At 37.8% G+C, this 12,970-nt stretch overlaps 1 protein-coding gene across 6 annotated transcripts in view; it reads right to left on the bottom strand.

Moving 5' to 3' along the window:
- The window catches only part of SSBP2 (single stranded DNA binding protein 2), a 196,161-nt gene that overhangs the window by 143,922 nt on the left and 39,269 nt on the right, over positions 1-12,970 (bottom strand). For all 6 annotated transcript variants that reach the window (XM_049796417.1, XM_049796413.1, XM_049796412.1 and 3 more), the window contains exons 2-4: positions 6,826-6,898; positions 2,013-2,074; positions 256-340 (exon numbers count right to left, since the gene is read on the bottom strand). Coding sequence is in view for 5 of the 6 variants with exons in the window: in XM_049796413.1 (XP_049652370.1) it covers positions 256-340; positions 2,013-2,074; positions 6,826-6,898 (220 nt within the window). In the remaining variant the exon portion in view is untranslated. The remainder of the gene's footprint in view (positions 1-255; positions 341-2,012; positions 2,075-6,825; positions 6,899-12,970) is intronic.

Here is a 12,970-nt window from a genome sequence, read left to right as displayed (position 1 = left end):
AAGGATATTCTTCATTCTGCATTAACACATGGGACAGCACTTTGATCTCTGAGATGGCTTCCACGAATTATCCACATGGTGCTGGTAATCAAAAAGTATTAGAAAGTCCTAATTCTAAGGCATTCCCAGAAAACTTACAAGAGTTAATTTTATATGACCAACACCTGCATTTTTGAGCCACTCTAGTGCAGAAATATACTTCTAACATTTATTCACAGAATTAATGAAAGTGTGGTAAACACACACAAAACTTACATAGTCATGAAAGGCTTTTGCTTCACTTGAATGTTCACATGTTTCTCGTCTTTCTGGAGCAGCACAGTAGAGATCCCAAAATACACTGCAAATTAAGAAGTTACAGAGATGGTGAGAAAATCATTGTAATACTCATATAGTTTTTATGGTGTATGGACACCACACATGCATGTTCACCTATAGAAACAGACATATCACTTCCTCACCAAGGGATGAACACACTTACCTCAATGAAAGAATGTAGCTTTTTAAAATACCTATGAGGAATCAAGTCTTGCTATCTGATTCTGAGGCAAGCAGTGCTGTATTCTTTTAATACCACTGTGGTATAGACCAACAAGCTAGTCTAATACACAAGGTTTAAGGGTATAAAGCGTATTACTGAAGGTCTACATTTAACCTCATCCCTCTGGCAACTGCTGCAATTAACTTCCACAAAACACGGGAAGGAACAGATTCATAATGACATGAAAAGGCAAGAAACTGGAGAGAAAACTGGGAGTTCTTCCAAGGTCCAACACTGTGCTTTAAACTAAAGTTCCCAGAGAAATAGGTATACGGACAAGAGTAGGAAATAGATGGGTACGTTCTTGGGTTATAAACAGTGAAAGGAAATTATGGTACTCCCACTGGTCCTCCCCCCCCCAGTCCCCTTCAAATAGAGTTATACAAAAATCAGTTCTAACACAAAGTTTCTGGAATGACATTATGAGTATGCTAGAACAATTAAAATAATAAAATTTGTTAGAGTTTCACAATGTTTCTTTATTGTTTTAGACTTAATCCTCTGTAACTTAATCCAGGACCGTAATCAGGAACTGCGGAAAATTTGAGCACTCTGCTGCAGATGATCAAAATTAAGGATAATACAGACATCAGAGATACAAGAGATACATTATCCTTGCCAGGCTTCCATCACATAGCTAAAAGCTATGAAAGAAAGGTCAATGCCACCTTCCATGCAGCTGTACAAAACCACTTGGGTTTGAATGGGACCACTTTAAAACTTGTAAATTCTTGTACTCCTGACAGTTGGACACATTCTCTGTAATTTTGTATACTTTCAAACACAGGCATATCGGATATATTCAAATCATATGACAATTAATAAATACCATGGCTAAATAGCAGTGGACTATGAGCACCATTTTCTCCTTGGGAATTCTACATACACAGTACATATAAGCAAATGGTATCATGCATAAAAAATTACAAGTCAACTCCATGTCTGCCAGTCTTCTGAGCTGACAGAAACTGTGCAAATGCAGACAGTGCAGCACCAAGCCCATGCTAACACATGCTGCCCCTCAAAAAGGCTGGTAGCTTGGATTTAGCTAATTACTTTCATATGCTACTCCCATGACTAGAATGTGTACTGTAGACTGAGGAAGCTCACATCTATACACAGAGTCTCTGTATATACTGTTTTTTTCAAATACAATTATTTAAGATATGTAGAATGATCTCTTAAATGCACAATTTACTTACTGGAAGGTCATGAAGAAAGAAATGCAGGCCATGCTCTTTCAAAGATGTTTTCTATCAACACACTATGCAGTATTTCTTTTCCTGTATCTAATATCTGTGTCTTCTTCTATATCTAATTTTGTGTTCTTTCATTCCTTAACAAGAAAATGGTTCTTGATTCTCACCTTCACATTCCTTTTACAATGTTCACCTGAATTTCTTGCCTCCAGCTGCTGGAACTAGCAATCGACATATTCTAAAAATCAGAGGAAAATAAAATTTATACTTACCACCACCAGGAATGCAAGAATCCTGGGGGCTCCCCCAGTGTGATATTTTTTTCCCATCTTATCTAAACCAAAACAATAAAAAAGTAGTGTACATTTTTGTGATCATTGTGACTAAAAAGCATTACATAATTCATGCAGATCGCAAAAAGAGAAAGAAGATTTTTTAGTTATGAAAGGCTTTATAACCATCAACCTGGATGGCCAGATTACTTACTTTATTGCACTTTTAATAAGCTTTTCTTATTCTAGGAAAGCCGGGGGGGGGGGGGGGGGGGGGGGGGGGGGGAATTCTGAATACAATTTTATTAACAACGTATTTTATATCATTCCACCTAGACGTGCATTATTTTAAGGTCAAAAATGCCTGACCAGAAGAAAAAAAAAAAGTGTTAAAAAGTACCCATGAAATGCTCTAAAAGATTTCCCAATTTGCATTACGGAAAACATAGAAGACAGAACTAATGTTACTGATGCAGCAGGTGGCAGTCTTCCCTCCGCATCCAAAGCCAGCCAGTGTTTTGTAATCCTCAAGGAGTGCTTTACTCTTAGAGGTAATGTGGCAAATACGAGCAGCATCGGAGTTATAACCCAGTCTCCCACCACTCAGTCAAAATGTAAAGCTAGTTTGGCTTGGTTTCCCTGTGCTGGCAACCTCTCCTAAACCGCTATACTGGCTGTGACTTCTTTCCCACCTAGGTAGCCTGGTTTGTTTAACGCTGTTTTCAAAGGAAATGCCATCTAAGAACTCTTACCCTTGCCTTCACACTTTTCTTGTTGATCAACAAACCCATTAGACAACGAAATACACGGTGACAGCGTTCTGTCTCTCTACAACACTTCCCAAATGTTGTATCTTAATCACACAACCATTTTATTAATGCCATAGTCATTAGTTTGTCCTTAACTACAGAATTAAATAGTTTGGACTACAATAAAGCCCATGTAACTGCTTAAGGAGCTCTGTCGCAAAGAACTGGAGGTGCTGCAGAAATCCACACAACACTGTCCAGAAGAACGTCTCATGTTAAAACTAGGTGGAAGCTAGGGCGTTGCATGCACTCCAAATTCCTCCCGTTACAACTAACTACACATAGCATTATTTCCTGTCCAATTTAAAAAAAAATAAATAAATTGTTTAAACACAAACCATATTCTGCCCTAGAGACAAAAGTAAAGGCAGACAAAAAGAGGATTATTTTAATGAAATGCTTAAACAGCCTTAATATGAAAGGTATCTTAAGATAGATAGATAGACAGATAGATAGATATTAAAAAGTACATAAATGCTTACTATAAAAGGTAGATACAGTGTTCATACTGCCAGAGGCACTGGTAAAGCTGGCATTTTCCCAAAAGAGACTAAAACTTTGCTTTTCAACTCCAACTTGATTTCCATATCCAATTCTTAAGAAATTTAAACATATACAAGTTCTGTCAATACCTTGCAGGAGAATACGAATACGTAGTTTGTACACCTAAAAAAGTTCTTTGTACTCATATAAAGTAACCACTGTAATTTTGATATATTACATGAATACAATTATTCAAAAATGATTTTACTATTCAAAAATTATTTTTAAAAGTTAACCTTGAGGCACTATCACTTCTGTTAGTAAAGGTGGCAGAATGAACCAACTGCATGGTGCTTAACCCCACCACTACCATGCAACAGTAGTTAATATCCAAAAAGCATCTTTTACAAAGCTCCTGCTTAAGTGCTGGCAGATAAAAATATTAAGACAAATGAAAAATACAAAGAAAAGCCAAAGCTACTACAAAGGTATTACACACTCTTCAAATACACTCCTCTGAGGTGTGACTGCACCTCACATGCACTGCGAATGGCTTAGAAGGACTTGTGTTAAATCATCAGGAATACACAGTACTTCTGAGAAGTTTCAAAAGCAACATAATGAAGGAATGCAATGAACAACCCAAACAAAAAATGGTTCCCTAAGTTGAAAAATCATTCAGTTAAGAGAAAAAATTATGTATGTGTAGAAAGCCCTCTCTATGTCCAAGCAGTATTCATGCTCTTCAAAGCAGGGCTTAATTTAGAAATTACCCAATTCACAGGTCTTATTTTGGTCCTTTATAATAGGACATATTTCATCTTGAGAAATTTATTCAGAAAAGGAGCCTTCAGGCAAAGTGGAAGGTTGCGGCCTGTTTGAAGGGGTTTGTTCTGTTTTTCAGAAAATACATACTTCTGTCTTACATGGCAGATGTCAGTCTGTCTGATCCCAGAGACTTAGAAAGATTTATAAAGAAATATTAATTTTAGAAAAATGCCTACATTGTCAACTGTATTGATTAAGCTCATGGCCAGTGACTGATTACTTGGGAAATGCCCACCTTCCTGGTCGAGCCAGGCTAACGGAATTACTCCTTCAAGGCTAGCATCTAACTTTAAAGGACAGAAAATATGTAGAATAAGGATCAGCTCTTCAAGGAAAATGCAGCAGCTGGGACACCAAAGGAAAGATCCTGGAGCAGAGCAGCTTCCTTTGTTAACAAAAACGTGTGGAACCCATCTGAATAGCTCTAGTCAACCCTCATAAGCAATGACATGGTTTAGATGAAAGCTAGGTGTGCTAGCCCCCTGCCATTTTGCCAATTGTATGATGAATTGGTATGAAACAGCTGTTGACTTATTCAACCCAGTACTTTATGCCACGTCTCCTGAAATGAAGTAAATTTGCAGACCAAGATACAGCAGTTATAGATAACAAACTGAAGTGGTCTCTGCTATTAAGAGATCCAGGAAAATGCTAGATGAGCTTGAGGGCCTATGTTTTAGAGATAAAGGCAACAAAGCTTTCAAGGCTGTACTCAGCAAGGACCACAAAGCACAGTTCACCTTGTAACTGAAAGATCAGCAGAGGACTTCTAGACCTTACTGACTCATAGAACCATAGAATCACAGAACAGCTCAGGTTGGAAGGGACCTAAAAAGATCATCTAGTACAGTCTTTCATGGAAAAGGGAGCCTAGATGAGATTAGCTAGCACCCTGTCCAGTTGCATTTTGAAAACCTCCAGTGATGGGGACTCTACCATGTCCCTGAGGAGGTTGTTCCAGCGAATCATTGTTCTCGCTGTAATAAAATAAAAAAAATTAAAAAAAAAAATTCTTTCTTGTATGAAGATGAAACCTCTCCCTGTGCAACCTGTACCCATTGCCGCTTGTCTTTTCCATGTGACTTCATATGAAAAGAGAGCGTCTATCCATTTTGTAGCCACCCTTTAAGTACTGGAATACTGTGATGAGGTCCCCCCAAGCCTTCTCTTCCCCAGAGAGTAAAGACCTAACTCCAGTCTTTCCTCATACCCAGGGCAGGTTCTCCAGCCTTTTAACTTGTGGATCAGTTCTACGAAATTCGAACTAGACACAAAGCATTATAAAAATATAGGAATGCAGACTGGATTCCATGATACCCAACTTAAATTTTCCTTTTCTTAATTTTGTTCCATTATTCTTAGCCATCTTCCCTGGTGGATCTTTAAGGAAGGGCTCTTAACCTTTGTCATTTATACATACACTAACTGTCTATAGTATAACTATAGTTATAACTGTCTATAATGTAACTATACTGTCCAAGCTGTATAGCTCAGACAATCTATGCATGCTTACTTCTTTTACACCCCAACATTCAGTTTTAGAGTTATTCTCAACTTTAAGAATCTTTAAGAAAATCCCCCCGAACTATTCTGGCAGGTGCAGACTGCCAGGGCAGAGAGAGCATTCAGCCCAAACAGCCATGCTTTTTAAGGAGCGACCAAACCAATACAAATTTCCTCCTATGCCACCTGGGTGTGTCCTACAGCTGAAGTACTCTCACAACAAGCTCGCCACAACAGGGTGGTTGCTTCTTAACGGCCATGAGCCAGACAAGGATGACAACACATGGAAAACTGTAACTTTCGTTAGATCATAAATTCACTAGAAGACTTTTTTGTGCTTCTCTCAACTGATGTTCTCTTGTTTTCACCCTGTATGCCAATACTCACTAACAAAAACAGCTGACTTGCACAGGATACAGAGTCCTCACTTCTGCCCCCTATACAACTATTACTATTATCTTAAATGTTCTCGTCAAAGAAAGATTAAAAACAATAATAAATCCAAAAGACTTCAATATGTTTGGCATACAGGTATTTTTGTATCCCAGAGTAAATGTAAAATGCTAAGGTGACATATTTACTTCAATCTTCAGAAGATATATACAAAGTCGTTTAAATAAACTATGAAAAAAGTAACTATTGTGGAAAGGTAAAAATGCCATTAGCAGTTGAAAGTGTTTAAGAAACAAGACCTAAATGGTTCTAGTCATAATTGATTCACCAGATTAAAAGAAGTGGTTAGAAGTATGGTAAGAATACACAGACAGATCAGCAGTGCTTAAGAGAATGGGAATTACAAGTGTATGACAGTAGGATGTGAAGTACACGATCACTGTCTATTTTGGAAGGGCACATCATTCACAATCGGTGATATCAACAGTAAGTTAGAAGGTCATCAAAAAAAAGAGTACTGTTGATACGTTCTTTAACATGCACATTTATTACAGAAAATAGCTTAATCTTTCCCCAAATGTAGCAGCAAATCGCAGAACAGGGCTAACAAAAATAGTTATGCAAAGGGATGTTAAATGACATGGCAAACTGGCTTCCACAGAATCAGAAATCCATGCTGATCAATGTAAACAGATATTCAAGGTTGTCACCACTGTTTATTCTAGACCAACATGTATTTATTTCACTTGCACACACTGGAAATTTGTGTAAGGAAAAAAAAAGATAGGGAAACATACCTCTGATAAAAACGTCTGGGCTGATTTCTGTGCTCCTACATGGAGCAGATATTCATATACATACAGTGCTAATCTGAAAAATAAACAAAAAGGACAATATTTAGAGTTGTGCACTTGTTTGCTCCTCTTCTTTAGAAACAAAGGATTATCAGAAGTTTGAGATGCACTCTATTGCCTTTCACAAACCACTATATACTCAACATGTCAAATCTATTACCTATACCAGAATTTTTAAATTAGACATGTAGGTCAATCTGAGCAGAGGTCTTTAAATAGTAGTTAATTAAATATTATTAAACCCCCAAATTACTTAATGTCAACATTTTAAATGGTATTTGGACAAGCCCAGGGAACTAACAACTGACCTACTGCTGCTCTGTATTTGCCCACTCTATACCATCTTTACTGAAATATGATATATTCATACAGCAACACCAATTTTTTTTCCAGATCAAATTTTTTTACATGTGGAATGTGTCAAGCTGTTAGCACACTTGAACAACAGCCTATGTTTATTCAAAGAACATGCAAACTTCAGGCTGCATCAGGAAAAGTAACACTAGCATCCATCCACAGCATGCAGTACAACCACATCTCTCAAGTGAAGCGCAAACAGATTTTTAGATTCATTCAAACTTGTGCATCTAGGAGGGCCGATGACAACAGAGCTACAAATGACTGTCACAGCTCCCAAAGCAACTTCCCCAAAAATGATCTTCAGCACCCAGGCACATTTCCAACTAAGTCCAAAGAGCTAGAACAAAGCTGCAGATAAAGGATTCATTCCCTGAATGACTACCCACCACAACTTGCGCTGGGAAGCCCTGTTCAGTAGCCCAAGAACAGGGGAGCACTAACAACAACCAATTTCTACTGATAGAGGCTATGTAAACTAGATTTGAATTAGAAAACCAAAGAAGTAACGTTTCCTATTCCTCAGCTGACTCTCCAGAGAGGCTCCTGCCTGTCTGCATGTTTCAAGTCTTTCAAAATGAAATCTCATTTAGAAGAATGATTTAATAATAATGCTTGGAAATTGTCTATAAAACATTTCAGTCCGAAAAAAGAAAAGAAAGTCAGGCTGTGTGTGTTTTAAACTTGCTAATTTAACTGGGTTTAAGGAGTAAAATGTATTTGCATGCAGTTCATGATGCATCGCTATTCTTACTTGAAACATTTTACTATTCATATTAAAAAATACGTAGTTTAACTAAACAAAGTAGAGAGGCGGAGTATATCTATTTTCCTGTTGCTGTTCAAAATGTTACACAATATTAGATGCAAAACTGTCATCATGGCGCTGACAGAGTAGTAATTATTGCAGTAACCTATTAAGTGGGAAATTTTAAAATCTAGGAGAGGCATTCCATTAAAACTGTTTTCACTAGTTGTTTATACTTTGTACAGGCAGCACACATGGTACTTTACTCTCCCTCTCCAACTTCAAAAGCAAAAATGTACTTTTGTCCTCACATTAAAAAAAAAACCACCACTGATATTCAAGTATGTGACTGGTTTCTGTCTGAACCTTGAGAAGGGCTGTATTTACTTTTTAACTCCAGTATTTTACAAAACAGCTATTTATTAGTTTGTATTGTGCCACATCAACAAATGCAGAGCTCAGTGTGCTAAGCAGAAAACACTTGATCCTTCTAATAAAGCGCAGTACAATCGAACCAGTGCTCAACTGCAAAGCAGCTCAGAGAGGACACAGTGATATGGTTCTTTAAGTACTGTGGGGAAAGTGAGAGTATCACATACTCTCTAGCCTCTCATCCTGAAAACACAACTGCATCTTTTAAAAAAAAAAAAAAAAAGAAAAGAAAAAGTCACATCTTGTTGACTTAATTCTTCCCAGTTCAACTATCATTCAATTTTTAAGCAATAAATGGTTGTAGACAAAATCTAACATCTAAGAAAGACGTAAAAGGCAGAGAGGAAGCACTTTCTACAACAGCCAAGATGACTCGAATACCCAGTAGCACTTTAAAGCATCTCATTTTTCTTCCGAGATTCCCTTTTTTGTTCTTACCAAAACATGAAACTTGCAGTCTGGATAAAAGAACTTGTGTGATCATATCCTTTCTACCCCAAAAAGGAAAGCAAAACAGCACAAAACCCAGGAGTTTATTGCAGGTGCACCACCTTCATAAGTCCGCCATCTGCTGAAAGCTTTAGCAAATACTGTACCGTGATACCCAAATTGACAGTGCAATACTTTAATATCAAGACAGATTTGTGAGTCTCATCTCAGGACTCCTGGAGTCTACCTGCAAAACACAGCACACACAGCTGTGCTCCAGCACAAGTCAACATTGCTACCCTGTGCCCACCTTTGCTGGTCCAAAAAATCCAAGATATTTCAACACTGCAAAAAAGACAACCCTAAAACTTTGACTTAAACACATGGAATGTGCTAGTTAAGTGTAATTAAAACTATAACATCATCTGCAACTCTTTGACATGCATTATTACATCTTGGTCTAAATGTACTAGCAGTGAAATGAAATGGTGCAACAATCATGTTTATTAAGTGTGGGGGTAAACATGGCAGATTTCAGGAAAAGAATAAATATTCCAGGTTTTAGGCTTCCAAGCTGATCCACCTGTGGTAAATCAAGAGTGAGACCATGCTGGCAAGGGGACTGCCTGGCTCCTGTGACAGGAAAGCCGGGACCACCTTCCACAAACAGATTTGAGACAGAAAGCACAACACAAAACAACCTGACTGGGTCTTATTAGATCTAAATCGCTGGTCCATCCCTAGTCATTATGCTGTCAGGAAGTCTTCACAGAAGTTAACAACGTTACAGCTTCATTCAGAAATAAATGCATTTACCACAGAGATCAAAAGAAAGATACTAATGTTTGCCTGTGTAAGTTGCAGCAAAAGGATCAATGGAAACAGATGCTCTGAGGAAAGACAGCAAAGTAACTCAAAAAAAGATGGAACACTCTGTAACAAGGAGGATTAGCAGACATACAAACTTTAACTACAGCATAAGACCAGAATAAGATAAAAATTAGGCTACAGTCCAAGTGTGTAAAATCAACAAATGATTCAATTATTTAACATCTCAGCAGAAGACTAAGAAAATAACAGTGAGGTGGTCTTCAACACCAAAGGACTTGGGTTTGAAGTGGCATTTTAAAAGACAGTTTTTACTCATTAAACTGGTGTGAGAAACTGTGTAAAAGTAGCAAGGAGACATATGTTAGATTTTCACATTTGCATACTTGTTGACATCCCACGAGTAATCTGAGGAGAAAATATTTCCAATCAATTTATGACAACGCTGCAGTAATTTTTGTTAAAGATATGCCATAGGCCAGAGTTCCCCCCTTCCCACCAAGACAATTTAATCACACATTCATCTATGGCCTAATGATACAGTCACACTAGCAAAAAAAGTTACTGTCTAGCTCTTACTGCTGCAGTGCTCTTTTTGCTAAATTGGTGTGTTTTGCCTGAAGCTTCTGCTGTAATTGGACAACATCTACTGAACTCCAAAGAGAAGAACCATTATAAGTGGTTCTAGCCAACCAGTTATCAGAGTATTACCAGGAAATAAACAGAAATCACTCTAACTGTGGTATGGAAATTACCTTCTTACATGGTAAAGTGGAAAGACACAACTAGCTTCATGAGAACTTACAACCAAAGCTTTGAAGCAGTATGTCCAGTGATGAAAACTAGGTGGTAAACTTCCCCAATTCCAAGTCAGAAGATTAAGACAACACCTAACTTTCCATAAAAGGCAGTGAAAACCTGAAAGCACCAGGCAGATGTTCACCTTATCTGGTTTTGGTATCTAACTTAGGTGCTCTGTCTCACACACCCTGCACCGCCCCGGCAAGCTTCATTGACTTAATTGACAAGTACTTGTAGGGTACTCAACTGGCTGTTTCAGATGAACATATGCCTACAGAAGAAGGACTCAAGTTATTATCACAAAGACTTTCAGGAAATTAAGTTGTCCGTAAAAGGGTAAAGCAGTAGTATCTTTGTTTCGTTCCATAATAAGATGCATACCAAGAAATTTCTGTCTCTCAGTCTAAGACTGAACTTCAAGCACCAAGTTTGGTTTATTGTTATTTCTAAGGAGACAAAGAACAAAAGGAGAATGGCCACATTTTTCCATGAAGGCCAAAAGCTGTACTTCGGAGAGTAAGGAATTGCAATAAATTAGCTTCTGCTTTCTCTTGAAAGCTGCCCAGAAAACCTGCCAGAAGGAAGCAGGCAACTGTCATAGACAGCTTCATGCAGTTGACAAAATTGCAGTTGCTTTCATTGTTTTATTAGCCACATGTCATAACTAAAAACATATATAATTTAACTGAGGGTACAGTGGTGTATAACCATTATCCAGAAAGTTTTAAAATCAACGTGATGGAGCAAGAGCCAGAGCCTGCAGCTCCCCAGCTTTGGCAGGGTGTCAAAACACAGTCTGGGTACTGCACCTGCCTTCTGCAGCACCAACAGTCAGCTTACCACTGTGATAAGCAACCACTGCCTCTTCACCAAAAATCTATGATGGTGAACGACTGCACATCACAGAGATGTCCTAGATGCTACCATCTCCTCTGGCAGCAATAGAAATGATGCTGTTAACATCTGATGCTGGATGTTGGGGAAAAAAAAAATTATCTATAATGGGAATATTCCAGATCTGAGCACCACCAAGATAGATCTAGAATTTTGGGGTTATTAAGACTGAAATTTTTTAAAACTATTCATGTATGGGAAGTCCTGCATGTGACACACCATCTATTTAACTTTTAGTTTTTTAAACAATAATTAAAAAGCACAATGAAAACTAGTAAATCAATATTCATGCATTATTTTTAATTCGTGTGAAGGAGAGTGAAGCAGTTGAGCAACATTTAAAAGAAGTTCCACAGAAAATATCTTAAATATTCCTCTGTGTTTCAGGAGACTTGCTGTATTCCAAAATCATTATTCTGACCTATACAGAGAAGCAGCTTTTTTTGTTTCCAAAAATGTATATAGACTTCATTTCAAATCCAGAGACTCCTAGGAATCTCACTCATTTAATATCCAAAATATAAACCTCATTCTCTGAAATAAGAGAAAGTAGCACTGAATCCACATTTTAAATAAAATACAACAGCTAAAACCATCTCAAATTTGGGGTTTCTTGAAAAATTTTCTTGAATCCATTAATCCAGTACTTTAAAAACTGCTCTGGAGCTCTTGATGGCGAGCTGGTTTGGGAAGTTTCAACAATGGCAAACTATTTTTTTTTTACAGTTTCATATTTTTAATAGACATGTATGCCAAATCTCTCTCCCCTATTTGATCATACTGACAGTCGTTTTCCTCTCTCTCCCCCTCCCCATATACTAACATAATAATATATTTTCCCTATATTTTTTAATATATTTTTTCATATATACATATTTACATACCTATAATCCTTTCCTATTCATCTCATCTGAGATTTAGGTGATTCAGTCTGCCATCAGTTATCCACAGTAAGAGAGGACTGGGACAAGAGACCACAAAGGCCATGGTGGGTGCAGAAGTGCTTTGCTGCACAAAGTCAAATCCCGCAGAGTCCCCGGTGCATACTTCTACTCAGCTTCCCTGAACAGTGGGAAGATCAATTTGGATGCAGTATCAAACTAGAGCTATACCCAAGAACTGAATTATGCTTTTTTCATTTGCTTAGGCAGGTACATTATCAATGGCCTCAACGTTACAGTGATTTATCTCCACGCACACCCCTAGCCCGTCAGCTCTGCTGGGCATGTGGTTTCACCTACACATAGTTTACATACTGGTTTGCTTAGCTTGAGGCCAGCAGACTGCTCTTTTTAAAAGCCTCTAATCATGCTATTATACTGGGTTTTCTCCAGCTCAAAACATGATCTATGTTAATGTTAATGCTCTGTATCCTATCAACGAGATCAGTCTTCTTAGAAAAATGTGGGTATTAAATGAAACCCAAACACTGATCTGAGGAAACAGTATGTCCCAAAGGAGATACTCAATGTTTGTTTGGTTCTGTATACTGACTTTTCTGAGAGCTCCTATAGCAGACCTGCAAACACAGGCAGCACGAAAGGGTATGTATTCAACATTATTCATATCCATTTACTTGCTCCTCTCTCTGTACACAGC

Source organism: Accipiter gentilis, chromosome Z (genome assembly GCF_929443795.1).
Source record: "Accipiter gentilis chromosome Z, bAccGen1.1, whole genome shotgun sequence".
Lineage (NCBI taxonomy): Eukaryota > Metazoa > Chordata > Aves > Accipitriformes > Accipitridae > Astur > Astur gentilis.
The sequence above is the reverse complement of the archived record's forward strand: the minus strand, read 5'-3'. Positions and strand labels throughout refer to the sequence as shown.